The following is a 20,010-nucleotide window of genomic DNA, read 5'->3' as shown; positions in this document are numbered from 1 at the left end:
ATAAATCCACTCTTTTTTTAGTTTAACTTTTCTGCAATTCAGTAATAAACACTATGCCAGCAAGGGACAGCTCATCAAACTTTAATTTATATGCTTATCAAGACAGTCTTATATTACATGGATTAGTAATTTATTAATAAATTAAATCATTTGAGTTAGGATATATTGGCAAGATTTAAAAATCCTTTTTGTGTCAGATCATTAGAACTATTAATTAGGAATAGTTATTGTGATAGATTTATCTAAGCCAAATTTCTTTGGGAAAAATCATATAAAAATCTCTAAATAGTTGAATAACATTATTGGAAGGGAGAGATCCATGAGAGACAGAAGTTGAATTGAGAGGCAAGACACTGAAAACTTGAAAAATCACGAACTTAAAATTCGACTGGGGCTGGCGCTGTGGTGTAACAGGTAAGGCCACCACCTACAGTGCCAGCATCCCACATGGGTGCCGGTTCGAGTCCCAGCTGCTCCATTTCCCATCCAGCTTTCTGCTATGCCTTGAGAAAGCAGTAGAAGATGGCCTAAGTCCTTGAGCCCCTGTACCTGTGTGGGAGACCCCGAAGAAGCTCCTGGCTCTTGACTTTGGATCGGTATAGCTCCAGCCATTGTGGCCATCTGGGGAATGAAACAGCGATGGAAGACTCTTTCTCTCTCTCTCTCTTTCTCTCTCGCTCTCACTCTCACTCTCGCTCTGTCTGTGCTTATCTGTAACTCTGCTTTCAAATAAATAAATAAACCTTAAAAAATTGACTGAGAGAATAAAGACAAACCAAACACGGAAAGGAAAGGAAAATATTAAGTTGAACTATACATCGTATTAAACTCACTATGACAAGACAAAGTTGATGTCTGGTCAATCTTATCTCTTTGCACAGCCATATGGTTATAGAAACAGTGTCAATTCTGTCAATCATATGAAGATAATGTTGGCAACAGAGTGCAAGAACCAGTCCTGGTTGTTATGGCTGTTTGTGGAATGAAATAACAGATGGAAGAGTGGGAAAGTAAGGTAAATGAAGGTTTTTTTTTTTTCTTTTTCTTCCTATTTTTTAAGACTTTATTTATTTGAGAAGCAGAGTAACAGGCAGAGGGAGAGAATGGTCTTCCATCCACAGGTTTACTCCACAAATGGCCACAATGGTCAAAGCTCCACCATTCTGAAGCCAGGAGCCAGGAATTTCTTCCGGGTCTCCCACACTGGTTGCAAGGGTCCAAGCGCTTGGGACATCTTCCATCGCTTTCCTAGGACATAGCAGAGAGCCTGATCAGAAGAGGAATAGTCGGGACATGAATTGGCACCCAGACGGGATGCTGGCTGTCAGGAGGAGGCTTAGCCTACTACACCACACCGGCAGTCCAGTCCCAATAAAAGTTTTTTAAAAATTATTTTAATGTATTGAACATTTACTTAATGATTAGATAACTGGTCTCTGATCAATCAATTAAGCAATCAACAACCAGGGAACATCTCATTTATTTAGGTAATTAATTACTTTTATTGTATTTGTAAAATACTATGTTCACTAAATAAGGAGCTCTCTGTGCTGTGTAGGTCGCAATGGACATTTTGTATACTGGAAGTAAGGTCATCAGAAAAGTGAGGCCACAGAGAAAGACATGCTGTAAATTGCACACGTCATATGCAGAGTACTCACAAAGTTGATGGAATATATATTATTAAAAAGTTATACACGGATTTCAAATTTTTGATATCAAATTAAACATATTTTTACTTTCCATTTTCCCACAAACTTTTTGAAATACTCCCATAAATCAAAATTACCTTTACAGGATCCCAAACCATAAAAAGTAAAAGGGGAGACAGATAATATGTGAAGAATGACCTTTTACTTCTTAAAGAGGCAGGAAAAGTGGCTAAAATATGATGGGGAGGGGAGGTGCAGCATTGTGATGCAGCTGGCTAAGCAGTCATTGGTGGCACCAGCATCCAGTTCAAGTCCTGGTTGTCCCACTTCTGATCCAACTACCTGCTAATTTTCTTGGGAAGGTAAGCAGAAGATGGCCCAAGTGTTTGGGCCCTTGTCACCCATGTGGGAGAATTGAATGGTGTTCCTGGCTCTTCGCTTTAGCCTGAGCCAATCCTTGTTGTTGGGGCCATCTGGGGAGTGGGTCAGCAGATTAAAGATCTCTGTCTCTCCTCTCTGTCACTCTGCCTTTAAAATAAATAAATAAAACCTAAAAAAAAGAGATATTAGGGAAAATTAAAAGATATTGCCTTCCAATATGAAGCCAAAGCTAGGTTTCAGGTTTATTTTGTTCATTTCTGTCTTTAAGGCACACCTGGTTTTCTGGTTCATGTAAGATCATCATCTATGCAGTTCTCCTTCTATCTTCCTGGATATACCTGCTTACCCTCCTTTATATCTCACTCCTGCACCTTGCATTGTCCTAGGCTTTTTTCTCTCTTTACTATTACCTCTTACTAGCAAATTTTATTTATTCCACAGCCTTAGTATGCTGAACACTTTCAAATGGGTAGAGTATACTGCCCAGATTCTCCAGAGAAATAAAATTGATGGGACATATACATAAATCTCTTATAATCACCATATGTATTAGTTCCCATAGTTGATGGAACACACCATCATAAACTAAATGTATTAAAACAAGTGTATGCTCTCATAGCTTTTCATATATATATATATGTACACATAATACAAAATATTCTAATAAAATATATAATGTACTATGTGATAATATAATATTAATATATAGTGAGTGAAATTTATTTTCAGTGTTGGCTCAAGTATTCATGGAGACTCAGTCATGTGCAAGCTGGAAGCCCAGGGAAGCTGGTGGTATAGACTGAAGCCTAAGAGTGGCAGAGCCAGTGGTATAGATTCCAGATGTGGTCTGAAGACCTGACATCTACAGTGCTGAGGGCACAAGAAAATCAAAGCTTGTGCTCAAAGAGTCTGGTTGACCATCAATGGATTTGAAGATGCTCATCCATATTGGGTTGGGGGGATGGTGGTGGCAATCTGCTTTGCTCAGTCTACCAATTAAAATGCTGATCTCCCACAGATATACCCAGCATTAATGCTTAACCTGTTATCTGGACATTCTACAACCCAGGCAAGTTGATCCATAAAATTACCTGCCATGCACAGAACCACTCATGTAGACTTCTTGAGCTCCAGACTCACCTACTTAGCCATCTACTTGAACTCTCCCCAGATACCTATAAAATTACTCACACCGGCACCTGCCATGTTCCACAGCCAGAAACCAAGAGCCCATTTAGACACCTCTGTCTCCTTCATAAGTCCATTACCATCTCCTTTGCAACTCTTGAATCCATCTAGTTCTCTCCCTTTTCACTACTACTACTTATGTCTAGAAACTCAGACTAGTGCAACAATAATGAAATCAAATTACTATTGAAGGTTTATTACATACCAGGCATGTACTAATCTAAAACTTTGCATAAATTAGCTCTTTTAATTACCACATAAATTACCTCCCTAGGGATGACATAACAAATTACCACAAACCAAATGACTCGAAATAACAGAAATACAGAAATTTATTCTTTTATTGCTTGGAAGTCAGAAGCCAAGGTGTCAGCAGGGTCGTACTCCCTCTGAACATTCCAGGGGAGGACACTCCCTTGCCTCTTCCATCTTCTGGTGGGTCCAGGCATTCCTTGCCTTGTCTTCCGCATTCTTTGTCCTGGTCTTCCCATGGTCTTTTCTTCTGTGTGAAGTTCTTGTCTTCTGATTCAAATCTCCCTCTACCTTTTTCTTACAAGGCTGCTGTCTTTGGAGTTAGAGCCCACCCAGATAATGCAGGATGATCACCTCACCTTACGATCCATAACTCAATTACATCTATATTCACAAGTTCCAGGAATTAGGAAATGGATCTTGTGGTGGTGGTGGCAGGGCATTATAAACATTCTACTCTATAACATAAGCATAGTTATTAGTCCTACTGGATAGAAGAGGCAATTAAGAGCTTAAGGAACTTTCCCAAAGTCACATTAGTTAATAGGCTATAGACATGAAATTAACAATTATAACCAGAAAAACAATTTTAGTATTTTCTGAAAGGAGTCACAATCGCAAGAAATTCATCAACTTTGTTATGAAATACTGCTTCTTCAATCCATTAATAGACTATACTAAGACTAGAATATAGGACACACCAATATTTCTATCCCTAGGACTCTTATTCTATGAATAAATTGGTCACATTCGACAAAGTTGTTTACTGCTGCACCCTTTGCAATAAAAATTATTGAAAACAGCATTAATGCCCCACAATGAGAGATAGTTAAATCCATTATGGTACAGCCATACAATGGGATATGATACAGCCCTTTTAAGATGAAGCAAGTCTACGGTTAATAATGTATTGTGTACTTGAAATTTTATGATAGAATAGATCTTAAGTGCTCTCAGAGACAAAGAAGGTAAAAACGTAAGCAGTTGTATAGGTCAATTAGCTTGATTGGGGGATCATTTCCCAACATATACATATATCAAAACACATTTTGCATCTTAAGTATACACCATATTTATCCATTGATTGTACCTCGAAATAGAGCTGAAAAATGTTAGAAACTTACAAAATGAATTTGTATGCATTACTATGAAAGAATTTAACTCAAAATGCAGAATAGTGTGCATAAAACTTTAGCCTTTTATAAACAATGAAAAGGACATATAAGTATATGTCCTTACAAGTATATGTTATACATATTCAAATATAGAATCTTCTGGAAAAATAAGCCAGAAATTTTGTAGTTATGTTTGTCTCTAGGAAAAGAACTGTGAAATTGAGTACAAGGGTGGAAAGAGGATTCATTTTTCATTATAAGCTGTATTGTGGTGTTCTTTGGATTTACTTTGCCATGTACTTGTATTATGTGTGTGTGTGTGTGTGTGTGTGAGAGAGAGAGAGAGAGAGAGAGAGAAAGAGATGAGCTAATTTACACCATTTTCCTCACTTAGACTCCTACCACATTTCATCTTTCACCTGACAATTCATTGCTTTCCCCAAAATACTGAATATCTTCATGTTCAGCAAGTGAATGTGTGTGAATCTGTGTGTGTGTGTGTGTGTGTGTGTGTGTGTCTGTGTATGTCTACAGTTCCAAAAGCTATTCTTGATTTTGGAACCAACTACTCTCATCTCACACTCAGAAACCACTTGTTCATCCAGCTTTGAATTACAGTTATATTTATAAGCTGATAGCTCTCATTAAATTAGGTCCTGAGGATATATGTGCATCTTTTTGGTCTTTATGTTCCCCAAGATACATGAAAAAGCTTTGCTGAAAGCCTATTATTAGCTGAAAACTACTGAACAGAAGCGTTGTCTCAGAAAACCTGTCTCCCACGACAACCAGTTGTAACAGTGCTAGAAAAATATACCAAACCCAAGTACCAGAATCTTACTCAGCATAAAGATTTAAAGGAGCAAATAATATCTTCAACACTAAAAAGTAAGCCAAATACTTCTCATCAGTAGAGTTATTAAAACAGGGGTATGTGAAATGAAGTAGGAAGCTACACTTTAAATATACTAGAGGTAAGAGAAGAAGAGAAGAAAAATGACTTCAGTTACAATATAGCAAAGCTAGGTCTTAATTTTAGTTTGTTTTTAGACAGACCAACAAAGCCTTGTCATGAAATATGCAAACACTAATGCTATCATGAAACAATTTACTTCTTAGACTGGGCCCAAATGCTTCCCGTCACCTCTGCTGCCTCCCTCCCCAGTCCCCATACTAAAGATAGTATCCACGGAACTCACTTTGCAGCCTTGGAGGCTCACATTCTTTCCTAAGCAAAATTTCTCCTAATTGCATTATAAAGTTACGGTAATATTTTTACTACTTAGTTTTTTTTTGGTGTCATTTATATCAATTTCCTCTTGTCTTTGTTGATATGGAAACACAGAGGGCCATCCTATGCCATGCATTTAAGTTTCATATTCCCTAAAGCATTTCATGGTGATTTTTCGTACTGTTTTCTATAAACAATGAAAGCAGCTTCTTTAATGCTTCTAGCATATAGCGATTCTGTTTTCACCTTGGTGAACAGGCACACTGACAATAGGCCCAACCCATTTCTGTTGGCCTGATAATAACATGTTAAGAAATAAAAATTAAAAACAGCAAGGACAGAAATGAATTTCAACTTACTGTTAATGCTGTCTCGTACTCTGCAGCAGCCAAGTGTGCTAATCCCAAGTAATAGGAAGCTTCTCCTTCCATCTTCTTGTCATTTGCTAAAGGGGAGGCAGAGAAAAATTACCAACTTGCTCAATAAATTATCACAACAGCAAACAGATGTGAAAAATTATATAGACTTATCAATGGTCCCAAAAATCTAGTTGAGAAAAAGGCTAACATAAATGCAACTTGCCTGCAGCACAGGTGTCAGAATCAGGTACATTAGCAATATAATTATAAGGGGTTTCCTTCTACATACACAACCTAGTGTTATCATTTTGGCATTCATAAATAATTTCTATAGGACTCCACCATGGAAAGACCTACTGTAGCTCAGCATAGTTGTTATAACATACATGGAATAGCTGTGACAACCTTAGTTGGTGCACAAACTCTAGTACTCCCAGGGACGGAAATTCTACTAAGTTTTCAAATTTGCGCAGAAAATTAGCAAATTTAAGAACTACTTGTCTATCTTCAGCTTAAAGGTTATCAATTAAAGCTTGTGTGAGAATGGGGCTGGAATTGTGGTGTAGCACGTAAAGCCACTGTCTGTGAAGTAGGCATCCCATATGGGTTCTGGATTGTATCCCGGTTGCTCCTCCTCTGATCCAGCTCCCTGCTAATGGCGTAGAAAGCAGCAGAAGGTGGCCTAAGTATCTGTGTTTCTGTCACCCACGTAGGAGACCCAGATGGATCTCCAGGCCCTTGGCTTTGACCTGGCCAAGTGCTGTTTGTTGCAGCCATCTGGGGGTGAACCAGTGGATGGAAAGTCTCTTTCTCTGTGCATCTCTATGTGTATGTATGCTCCCTCTCTTTCTATTATTCTTTCAAAATAAATAAATAAATAATAATTATAAAAGTCAGCTTGGCTGAAGAGAATGACAGAGCTTGGATTCCTGGTACACAATTTCATTCTTACTTTGAAATCCAGACATGTTTTTCTTTGCTAGTCACTGGCAATGTTTTTTCATTGTCTTTTTACAAGGAATTTAGACTTTCCAAACCCTGTGACATGTTTTAATCCAGGAATAACCCAATTTTTATTTATAAAAGCAAAATGTATAAAGGTATAACATGTTGTTCAACAAAATTTACAACGTATCATGTAAAAGTAGGTGGTTTATATTTACTAGTGTAAATGTGACGTAAATTTAATATATTTGCATTAAAAGTTCTTACTTTCAGAGGAATACTACCTTTTTTTGTAATTTTGGAAGTGACTGGCTTCTACTATCACCTAATTCTTGGGCAATATATGTTTTTGTTCTTTGGAAAGAAGGATCCTAATGAGCCTGATAAAGCAGCCAAAATGGCCCAAGTACCAGGGACTCTGCCACCCATGTGGGAGACTAGGATCAAGTTCCCGGCTCCTGGCTTCAGCTGGCCCAGGCCTTTGTGATAATTTGGGGAGTGAACCAGCAGATGGAAGATCTCTCTCTAAAACTACCTTTCAAGTAAAATAATGAACCTTAAATAAAAAGAAAGAAAACAGGATGTCAAATGGCAGCAACAGTATTTTTTTCCTCCCTAGGTGTTTTACTGATGGCAGAGAATTATACTCTTTACAAATGACTTTGTTAGAATTGATGGTATCACTGATTACACCTGGGAGATTTTAACTCTTACAATTCATCTGGGCCCTACCTTCTTTGCTATAGGTTTATGGGTGCTGTCGTGGGACCAGGAAAGTGAAAGATGGGAGACAAAGAAGAGACTGTGGCAGGAACACTCTTAAAGAACTAAACATCTATTGTATACATTTTCTATCTGTTGTGTCAAATGTTGTAAGTGTGTTAAGGCACTAGCAAACTGCTTGAGTTGATAACAGCAGATCTTTTGCAACTAATTTTGTGTGAAGGGAAGCTTAGCAAAGGGGAGGAAAGAAAGGAAAAATCTATCTCTGATGATCTAGGTTTTTGAGCCAGTTACCTCAAATAGTGAGGTAACACCAAATATCAGTTTTTATAAAAAGATTTATTTATTTATTTATTTATTTGAAAGGCAGAGTTACAGAGAGTGAGGGGTTACAGAGAGTGAGGGACAGAGAAAGATCTTCCATACTTCGGTTCATTCCCCAGATGGCTACAACGGTGAGGGTTGAGCCAGGTCAAAGCCAGGAGCTTCTTCCAGGTCTCCCATATGGGTATCAGGGCCCAAGCACTTGGGACATATTTCAGTGCTTTTCACAGGTTATCAGCAGGCAACTAGATTGGAAGTGGAGCAGCCAGGACATGAACCAGTGCCAATATGGGATGCTGGCATTGCAGGCAGTGGCTTTACCTACTAAACCACAGCACAGACAACCAAATTTTAATTTTAAAATAGAATTTAAACATGAGAACTTCTTCTGTTAACTGAGATGAAGTGAAAGCAGTGAGATAGAGGAGAAAAATGTCGGTAGGAGTAGGATTACAACAACAAATGTTACATCTGAAATGTTTGTGCTATTAAAATGGGACACATATATTTATATACATAAAACTAGGCTAGAGATGGGAAATAAACAGTAAACAATAAATTCCATGGTAAGGTTTATGGTGATAAATACTCCCTGTGGAAAAAAAAACAACAGAGTAAGTCTTAGAATAAAGTAAAGTAGTGAATCATTATGACTGGTTGAAGCCTTCTTAGCTGTGATACAAAGAGCAAACAACACAAGAAAAAAATAAATTTGCATTCATCAAAATCAAAATTTGTGTTTCAATGGCTACCATTAAGAACTGAAGAGAAAACCAATATAATAGAAATATTTTCAAATCATATATCTGACATAAGATTTTTATCTAGAATATATAAAGAATTCTTGCAATTCAATAACAAAAAATTAATCTAGCTAAAAATTGACCAAGAATCTGAAGATCAATCTACCATGTGCCCCAGCCATCTCATTCCTGGAATTTACCCAGTGGTAATCAGCATCTGAGTTTTCTGTACCCCCATTTATAGCAGTTCAATTCACATTAGCTAAGGTATTCAATCAACTCAAATGTCCATAATCTGTTGATTGAATAAAGAAAATGTGATATAAATACACAATGGAATGCAACTCAGCCAAACTGGCATCTTGAGATTTGATTATTGTTGAAATCTCTGGTCTATATTCCCATGGAATAGTTTTTCTACTTTCTACTAGTTAAATTATTTATTAAGCTTGTGATTATAAAGCAAATTGAAAGTATGTTATCACAAAAGTTAGAAGCAAAAAAGGAAGGAAGGAAGGAGGGTGTGAGGTAGGGTGAGAAGTATCATTATGAGCTTGAAATTGTATATATGAAATGCCCTCTTTATATAAATTAAATAAGTTTTTTAAAATAGATTTACAAATGATCAAATTAAAAACAAATGAAAAATTCTCAACATCATTAGCCAACAGGGAAATACAAGTAAAATCATTAGTGAGATATTTTGTGCCTCCTAGAATGACTGTCATAATAAACATGGAAGTAACAAGTAATAATGAGGAAGTAGCTAAATTGAAAACCCATACATTGCTGGTGGAAATGTAAAATGGTACAGCAACTCTGAAAAACTGTTTGTTTCTCAGTGAGTTAAACATATGACCTACTTATTCCACTCCTAAATATATGCTCAAGATCGTTGAAAACCTGCGCTGTACATAGCTGCAAAAGATAAAAGGTGTAAACAACACAAGTGCCCATCAAATGAACAGATAAAGAAATACTGGTATAACCACACAATGGAATATTATTCAGACATGAAAAGAAATGAAGAAATGACACAAAATGGATGAAGCTTGAAAACACTAGGTTAAGGGAAAGAGGCTAGACACACATTGTATGATTTCATTTATATGAACTATTCAGGATAGGTAAATCCATAACGGAAGAACACAGCTTAGTGGTTTCCAGGAGCTAGGAGAAAGAGCTAACAGGGAGTGATTGCTCATGGGTATGGGGGATACTGTGGAGGAACCTTCTTTTTCTTGTGAACTACCTTACAACTTAGCAGATGGGAGCCTGAAGTCATAAACCTTTTCCTAATTTATAGAGTCCTTTATATTGAAATTTCATATAACTTTCCACATGAGGACAATTTGTTGTTGAAATTGATCTCAGTGCTAACTATATCAGTATTCTTAAGGGGAAAGTACAAGATCACTATATATTTACAAGAAGTTCATTTAATGGGAAACATCTTTCAGTGGGAATGATTTCCTATGAGTATTTCAACTAATACTATTAAAGAAGTGATTTAAGAAAGGAAAAAGAAAAAAAGAGGAAAAGAAGAAGTAATGGAGAGAACAAGATGCTTACTTTTATTCTGTAGTCAATTAAAATCACACCCAGAAACCTAGTCTGGCTTACTGTAAAGAAGCCATCTATTACTTGATAAACCAATCAAACAAATATAGCCACGAGCTAATAAACTTTAGCTCATAAATGTAGTTTCTTTTTCTCCTTAGTGGAAAAGCTACTCTATTGATAAATCATTATCTGATAAAAAAAAAAGTCCTTGCATTTCACAAAATGAAAGTTTGTAAGAATATGTTAAAATTAAAAAATATTATATGTATCTATGCAAAAGATAACCAATATTAAAGACATGGCCAGCTCTCACAAGAGCACCTTTATTGCTGTAAGGTGCCCATGAGGCACCTGGATGTTGCTGACTTCCAGATTCTAACACTGTACGGTTGGGGTGGGCCCTGCGACTCTGCTTTCATACCATGCTCCTGGTGGTGCTTGTACTTCTGGACTGAAGGCCACATTTTAAGAGGCAAAGGTCTATTCTTTACTAGAGTCTCATTTTCCCATTATTCCTAAGTATTTATCATATTTCATCTATACCTGACAACAGGGAATTTACACAGATCTCTCAGATTGCAAGAAATATAAAACCTTACACACACACACACACAAATACCCTTATCCTGTACAGATAATCTTAACTTCTTATTGTGGATTTCTTGTTTTACAGCATCACCCCAGTAGATGGATTGTAATTTTGGAGACAAAGCTTTCAAGAAACGGATTTCCTGTTGTCAGCAGTAAGGCAACTCTGTTTTACAGTCAAATTTGAAACTAAATTGATGGCATTTGTCTTTGCATTTCATAGGAAATACTCACCCTAACACTTGACCATTTTTACTTGCCCCTTGGGAGAACCAGTGTCTGCCCATTAAAGAGAGCAATGCGAGAACATTCTTTTCCACCCACCTTCTTTGGCTATTTCAGTAGCTTTTATTAGAATTTTGATGGCCTGTTTGTATTCTTTATTCTCCAGCATCTTGTCGGAGAGTAATCTGTAAGTCCTCAGGAGACTCTCACAGGCCAGCAAGTTGAGGATGTGGCCTGTCTCATCCTTCCATAGCCGCCCCTGTGTCAATTGATGGAATGTCTCATAATACCCGGCAGCTTCCAGAAGCTGACCTGAAGAATAAAAGCCATTCATTAATATAAACCACAGGCCAGAACATATTTTCAAAAATTTTGCGTACATCTTATCTTTTACTATTAAAGGGGGAGACACCATGGAATACAGTAAAGTATTTCTAAGGCTGAAGAGAAAAACTCGGAAAAGAGTTCTCTCTGCTTGGACGTGAGAATCAGCATTGATCTGGTTAGCCACCTATAAGACGAGTGTCTTTCAACCAGAAGTTGATTGGGATTGTGTGTATTTAGGGACAGTGTGACAGTCCAGCAATAATCATTAATAGCAATTGTATTTATTAACATTTATTCAACATTATATATGCAAGGCACTGTGCTATCTGCTTTATATGCATTTCCCATTTAATCCTCCCAACAACTCTAAGGAGTGGGACTGTTAGCAAGTTCACTCTACAGAACAGAAAGCTAAGGCTTAGTGAGGCCAAGAATGCTTCCCAAGATTGCATGTCTAGTCAGTGGTAGACCCAGGAAGTCTGACTCCGTAGCTCATGTTCTCAACCTTGATTCTACAATGCTTTTCTAACAGATGGCAGTTTCTTCATTCTCAAGAAGAATTCAGTATCTTGAGAAACAATTCATCTGTTATCAAACACAAATTCAGACCTTATGTATCTTCAAATTGCTCCTTAATGTTTGAACTTTCTAGTGAGGCATTTGCACAAGAGGCCTTCAAAATATTATAGAGGGACTAGCACTGTGGTGTATTGGGTAAAGCCTTGGCCTGTAGTGCCGGCATCCCATATGGGTACCGGTTCAAGACCTGGCTGCTCCACTTCCAAACCAGCTCTCTGTTATGGCCTGCAAAAGCAGTAGAAGATGGCCCAAGTCCCTGGGCTTCTGCACCTATGTGGGAGACCTGGAAGAAGCTCCTGGCTCTTGGCTTTGGATTGGTTCAGCTCTGGCCATTGTGGCTATTTGGGGAGTGAACCAGCAGATGAAAGATCTCTTTCTCTCTGCCTCTGCCTCTGCCTCTCTGTAACTCTGCCTTCCAAATAAATAAATAAATCCTTAAAAAAGGTTCACAGAAAATGTGTGTATGTGTGTTACCTTTCAATTCCCCTTACCCATGACATTTATTAAGGCCCCTCATATACTCTTTTTGTTTTTTAATTACTAGACCACAACTTACCTGCCTTTCTGGATAATACTCTATAATGCAGTCTAAAATATATCTTCCCAAGGCCTAAATTAGATCTGCCTTCAGTCATTTCATTCTTTAAAAGACAAGCAAACATGTTTCTGGAAGAGGAGCTGGCATTCAACACTGTGGACTGTATGTTACTTGTCAATTGTATTGTGGAAATGGTCATCATATTCAGTAATGTAAACACTCTTTTGCTACTGGAGTGACAAAGTTAGAATCAACATAAATTCAACTTTCAATGTAGGTACTTCAACCATAGTGGTTAAGAGTGAGTGTGGGGCCAGCACCGTGGCTCACTAGGCTAATCCTCTGCTTGCGGCGCCGGCACCCAGGGTTCTAGTCCTGGTCGGGGCGCCGGTTCTTGTCCCGGTTGCTCCTCTTCCAGTCCAGCTCTCTGCTGTGGCCTGGGAAGGCAGTGGAGGATGGCCCAAGTCCTTGGGCCCTGCATCCACATGGGAGACCAGGAGGAAGCACCTGGCTCCTGGCTTCAGATCGGTGCAGCACGCTGGCTGCAGTGGCCATTTGGGGAGTGAACCAACGGAAGGAAGACCTTTCTCTGTCTCTCTCTCTCACTGTCTAGCTCTATCTGTCAAAAAAAAAAAAAAAAAGCCAAAAAAACAAAATTAAAAAAAGAGTGAGTGTGGGGGCCAGCCACCTGCAATGCCAGCACCACATCTGGGTGCCAGTTCAATTCCCAGCTGCTCTACTTCCTATCTGGTCCCCTGCTGACATGCCTGGGAAATCAGTGGAAGATGGTCCCCACACCCACATAAGAGACTCAGAAGAACCTCCTGGCTCCTGTCTCGGCTCTGGCCCAGCCCTGGCCATTGCAGTCACTTGGGGAATGAACCAGAGGATGGAAGATCCTTCTCTGTCTCCTCTCCCTCCCTCTCTGTCACTCTGTCTTTCAAATAAATTAAAAAATAATTTAAAGAGTGTGAGTTCCAATCAGACAACCTGTTCCCACCCCAGCTTCACCACTTTTTGCTGTTTAGCCCCAGCTTAATTATTGCCCTCTGTGCCTACTTCTTTTTTTTTTCTGTGAAATAGTGTAATACCATAAATATCTGGAGTACTATCTTAAGAAATGAACTGATGCACATTTAACATGTTACACAGCAGGTGATCAATGAACACAGATTCTGTTATCATTTGGTTTAGTCAGAGAATTTCTTAGAAATGCCACAGGCTAATTTAAACATAGCCACTAATTTGTTATATTCTTGAGGTACAACGTACTCTTCCTGCAAAAAAGAATTAGTTGAGTCCTTATAACAATATTATCATGCCTAATTAAATTAACAAATGCAGGTCATATTGAGCTCCCATGTATTTCCTCAAATAGGCTTCATGGTACAGTGCAGGTAGAAGCTTTTTCCATGATTATTACATATCGTTTCTTCTTATTTGTTACACCAAATTTTGTATCAAAAATCAGTATAAAAAATGAACACACAGGGACCGGCACTGTGGCACACCGGGTAAAGTTGCCATTTGCAGTGCCAGCATCCCATATAGGCGCCCGTTCAAGTCCCGGCTGCTCCTCTTCCAACTCTGCTATGGCCTGGGAAAACAGTAGAATATGGTCCAAGTGCTGGGCCCCTGCACGTGCATGGGAGACCCGAAAGAAGCCCCTGGCTCCTGGCTTCAGATTGGCCCAGTTTCAGCCAGTTGCATTTGGGGAGTGAAACAGCAGATGGAAGACTCTCTCTCTCTCTGCCTCTGCCTTTCAAATAAATAAATAAATGAACACACAAATAAGAATGATAATATCAAAGAAAGACAACCATCGGGGTAGATTAATTGGTAAATGACTTGTACACATGTCAGTAAAGACATGGCCGGTCCAAATCCTCTCCATAATCAGGTAAGAGGGCACCTTGGCAAAGATACATCCAGAGGTGTGCAATATATATTGCACTTTTGTGGATAAATTTATACAATGAGACTTCTACACAACAGGAGACTACAAGGCCATAAGTATGCTATTACAGAAGAAAATCTCATTACATGGACAGGGGTTTATGATAAATGAAAATACTGGAAAACATCAGAAAACATTTACAAGGCACTCTCGGTGTTATCTCTGGGAAGTAGAATAATGTTTACTGGACAGCTTCTTTTCTGATTTTCTATTTTCTCCTTTCTGTTTATTGGCATTTTTTTAACCTTCTATCACCAAAATACATGTATTTTCTAATAAGAAATGTACATTCAAATCATTTTCAAATAACGTCTAACCCCATTTTCACTTGGATTTAAATACTCAAAGTTGATGTCCACTACTCTAATCTGTCTTGACTCTTAGCTGACGATCTTTTCCTACCTCCTAGGAAAGCAGGCGTAGTTTTTCATGTCTCTCCCTCTCCTGTAGCACGTCCTGCCAGAAACACCTTATTCCAAATACCCACGACCCTCATTTTTCTAAAAACTAGAAAGTAGCACTGACACATACGTGCGTTATGTTTCCTCTGTTAACTATATTTTTTGCCTGTAAAGTATAGCTTTGTATCCCTGGAAAGGAATATATGAGAGTTCGTTTTTTATCCAGTATCCATCTATTCATAAAGAACAGGTACATATTTCTTTTCAGCCAGGTGAATAAGAAAAGGTGGATACAGAAAGCTAGAAGAAAACAAGATAGTTCTGGAAAAAAATAAGGATTAAGTGGGATTGTGAAATCGGAGTCAGTTCTATAGATTGTTCCACTGACAATTTCTTAGGTCTTGTTATTGTACTATAGTTGCAAGATATCAACTTTTGGGGAGCATGGTGCATGGCACCCAGGATCTCCCTGTACATTTCTTTGTAAATTTATTTTACAATTATTTCAAAACAAAAAGCAAAAAATATCAATTTTCTAAAGAGGAAATAAAAACATTGTTTGAGTTTCAAGATTATAGTCTCTTCCAGGTCTATCATTCTTTGCCTCTGCTCAGACCATATCAAATAACCTCTAACCAAAGCACACTGATTCATCCTAATTGGTCTTCCTGAAGGAGTTTTATCATTTGGCTACATATAGATTCCCTGCTTCCCTCTGCAAGAATGGGAAAACTTTTTTCTGCCAAGGGCCACTTAGATATTTATAGCATCATTCGTAGGCTATACAAAATTATCAACTTAAAATTAGCCTGCTATAGATTTATTGAATTTTGAGTCTTTCCTGCGACTGCCTTGGCAGGGTCACACCAAATGATTTCACAGGCCTTATACGGTACATGTAGTGGATGTTCCCCAGCCATGCAGTGACATTCATAGGGGCACCTAAAATTTTTGGGTGTTCTAGTCTTAGTCACCTCACGATTTCATATCCCTGCTTTCACCACCTTGTCACAGATGAGGTTACTGGGCTTGGATTGCATGACTGTAGGTGGGGCAGCCTACAGAGTTGTGGAGTGCTCCAGTCATTCTCAGATGTAGAAATTCATTTCTGAAATTATTCAGTGCCAGTAAATAAGCCAGCGAGGATGTGATTCAGATGTCCACAAGCACACAAATAACTTGGCTACATTTTATAAATGCTGATCAGAATTTGAAAGCATGTAGTATGATGTAGTACAATATTTGATTTTAAAATATTTACCATATGCTTATGCCACAAAAGGAGCATGGTAATTTAAATAAGTTTATTTCCCTTTAAGCATGATTAACAATGACATGTTTTCTATCCAATTTCTATTTTCTACTGTGAACAGGATTTTAAGAATTATCTTACTTTCTCTGTGAATATTCTAATAATAAGTTAAATGACATTTAGTAAGACTTAATGCATACTGTTTGTATCTGATCATTTTATTTTTTTAAATTATTTGAAAATTTTAAATCCCATATACCTGAGATAAATGTTGCAAAAACACCATTAATATAGAAATCATTTTGAACAAAGCTAATGAAGCATATTTCAAATCCAGTGCAAAGCATCTCTATATAACTTCCTCTTAGAGTTCAGACACTACCCTGTATTCAACTGAAATATAGCAGAAGCTTGTGAGGTGTCTAGACCCTGCTATCAGTCCAGTAGTGGTAGAAGGATACGTATTTAGTGCAAGTGTCCAAAAACGATGTCCCTAAGAAATTATCCAGTGTTAACGTTATTTTGCAGTGAGGAAGAGGGGCAGAGGAAATAACGACTGCACTAAGTTATCACAAAAGTAAAAGTTAACAGAAAACAGAAACAAGGAGCCCTGGGGAACATTCGTGGCTGTTAAAGAGCTGCTGCCATGTTGCACTGGGAATCACCAGCCAACCCTCATCATCATGGAGAGACTAAGATCATGGCAGTAACCACAATGCGAAAGATTCACTAACTATCGCCAAAGTGTCTGCAATGCTTTATTCTACACTAAGCGAAGATGTAGGTTGTCCACTAACACCCCATAGGAATAAGGAAAAACAGAGAGAGGTAACATTTTGTTGAAGAGACCAGGGATGGCTTTCCAGAGAAATTATTTCAATAGTATGAAGTAGCATCAGAAAACAGGTCTTGGGAGAACACTTAACAATTATGTGAAACAACGGTAGCCAGTTACAGCTAGAAGTAGCCTGAGCCCCTATTTTGTTTGGTTTTGTTTTTCAACAATTATATGACATCTACATAAACACTAAAGGGTCTGGCATGCATTGATAGTTTTTTACCTAAAGGAAAGTGCACTCTTAAATTAAAACTACTACGAGGGAGTTTTGCTTTACCTAAAGCTCATATAAATGAGAAATCCATTTATCTAAAAATACAAACAAAACCTAGACAATGTGGTAAATTGCAAAATGCTTGGTAGGATGTTAAGACAAGAAGTATGGAAAGAAAATAAGATTTTATACATTTGGGTATTATCCAAACTGTAGCTTACCCCTCTTGTCTGCACACCATCTCTGAAAGTTTATAGATATTTGTTGTATCACAGCAGATGTCTAGAACAAATATTAAGCAAAGGAGAATGTATATGATCTCTCCCATTTTAGTTTTTTTTTTAAAGTAGGAAGATTGACTAGATATTAACACAAATGGGTTTAAATGTGAAGCTGCCATAAAAGCAGGAACATAAATGTAATTCTCCCAGCCGCTATTTTGATGCACATTTTTGATTCCATGAATATTTTATGAAATGGCCCAAACTAAAGCCATATAACATTCCTGCATTACTGATGCTTGCGCCCGTAAGCTACGAACATTAGAGGCATGATTGAGTGCATTAAAATGAACTCATTCAGCAGTGCATTGATTACTTGAAGGGGGAGGGAAACAAAAAAAAAGAAAAAGAAAGAAAGAAAAAGGGAAAAAAAAAAGAACTTATTCCACTTAAGTAAATAGCACACAAATCTAAAGTTTGGAATACAGTAAGGACAAAAACAAGTTTAAATGAAATGACGTTTCATAAATAAGGAGTGATTCTCTCCAGACCTGACATTAATTAGGCCAGTGTTAATTATGTCCAAAGATGGCTGCTCGTATTGTTCACGTAATTTAAAATGTCACAATCTCCAAGACGCATAGACTGGCCTGTTTTAGCTCCATGCATCAGCAATTCTGAAAGTAGCTAATTATTTCCTTTTCTATCAACTTGTACATTTGCCAGTAAAAATAACGCTGTAGAAACAATTGTATGAAAATAATTTGACGGGTCCACACGGCCCATTTCTTCAGCACCACTGTTGTAAGTCTTAAGCATATTTAGTTTTAAACTGTGCACATTTGTTGAGGACTTTAGGGAAATATCCCACTTTAGTTTAAAACAACAACCTAAAGGAACAGTAAAGTTTTATGTATATTAGATTACATTTTAATCTGGAGCTACTGGACATCTGCGGCGTAAGTTACTATTCTGTACAATGTAGACACAAAATCTGCTAGGAGCAATATTGAACAGTAGCAAAGAGAGAAAAATGTTATTGCTCTTTTGTAAAAAACAAAAGACATTGTTTCCCATTTCAGCTTAACTGCATGAACAATTTATATTATTGTTGGGTTTTTACATTCAATTATGATAATTATAACAGCAGTAGACATGCTGAAATAGTTAGAGGCTCACATGCTTCCCATGGAAGCTACCCCTTTTAAGGCATGTTTCCTGTCAGGGGAGATTTGCTTGTGTGCTACAACCCATTGCACACCACTGTGGAATGGAACACTGGAAAACAAAGGTTTGGTACTGTAACCCAAAGGCATCCCAAATAAACTGTGAAGAAAAGAAGCCCATTAACTTTTGAGTAGCTACTTTGGGATATTCAGAAGCTATACAGAAGAAATTTTAGACGCTATCTTAGAAATAGAACCCTCTCTTTATCACTGAGGGCAGAGACTGCAGGTGGACATTGTAAGAGCATTATACTAGTCACGGCTTCAAGAGCTTCAGCCACTAAACTGGACAGAGAAAGGCTCCCAGAAAGACAGGGGGGCAGGTGCCAGAGTGACTCACTCCGAGCTTTCCCACCGATGTTGGCCATGGGAGCACAGGTTAATTTTCAGAGAGTTGGAAAAGTTGCCCATACCTCCACAACGTTGCAGGGGAGTTGTTACTACCTGCTGCTTGTGGTTAAAGATAGCGGAGTTGTGAGCAGTGCCCAAGTGTAGCTGCTCTGGGTCAAGAAATCAGTCTGTTGTGTTCTATCTTTTCATTTCTAAGAATTAAGAGATTAGGTGGCTTTGTTCTCAAATGTGTGTGATGTGATACAAAACTTACTCAAAAATTAAAATTTTTTAAAAACATGAAACATTTGTATTATGTATATATATGAAATACATATTTGCAATCATACACCTTGTAAAGTTTGTAGAATTTATTATTTTCCTCATATAGTAAATTGCCTTAATTTCATGTTTTTGGCTCATTAAAAATACCAAGTTAAAAGTGTTGGCAGGCATGAAAAGTCTGAAGAGAAATAAAGTCAATATTGACATTAGATCTGCTAATGAATTACATTGCTTGGGACTTAATCAATAATGTAATTCTTACTTGAATTACATATTGCTCATGATGTTAAATAAGCCACATTCGATCTGATTTGTATGTTTCTAGGAGCAGAGATCAGGTGCGGAAGCCTAAAGACAAAAAATACAGTGTTGATTATTGAAGACAGTGTGAAGGGTATGAATTGTTCTCCCCCCCATACCCTTGTCCTGATAGACAATGAACGTGTGTTTTAAATTAAAAAATGAACTGAAAATAATCTATTTAATTGAACATGGAGGGAGAGAAATAATGCTAGTTGAACAGCTTCCAGATACATACAGGTATATGCAAGAG

General features: G+C 37.7%; 1 protein-coding gene across 2 annotated transcripts in view; it reads right to left on the bottom strand.

The window, feature by feature from the left end:
* TTC29 (tetratricopeptide repeat domain 29) overlaps positions 1–20,010 on the bottom strand; it is a 262,204-nt gene that overhangs the window by 150,362 nt on the left and 91,832 nt on the right. For both annotated transcript variants that reach the window (XM_008267377.5, XM_089302401.1), the window contains exons 6-7: positions 11,389–11,601; positions 6,179–6,264 (exon numbers count right to left, since the gene is read on the bottom strand). In XM_008267377.5, the coding sequence (XP_008265599.2) occupies positions 6,179–6,264; positions 11,389–11,601 (299 nt within the window). The remainder of the gene's footprint in view (positions 1–6,178; positions 6,265–11,388; positions 11,602–20,010) is intronic.

Source organism: Oryctolagus cuniculus, chromosome 8 (genome assembly GCF_051225735.1).
Source record: "Oryctolagus cuniculus isolate XC-2025 breed Fujian yellow rabbit chromosome 8, ASM5122573v1, whole genome shotgun sequence".
Lineage (NCBI taxonomy): Eukaryota > Metazoa > Chordata > Mammalia > Lagomorpha > Leporidae > Oryctolagus > Oryctolagus cuniculus.
Note: the sequence above shows the minus strand (reverse complement) of the source record. Positions and strands in the feature narration are given on the sequence as shown.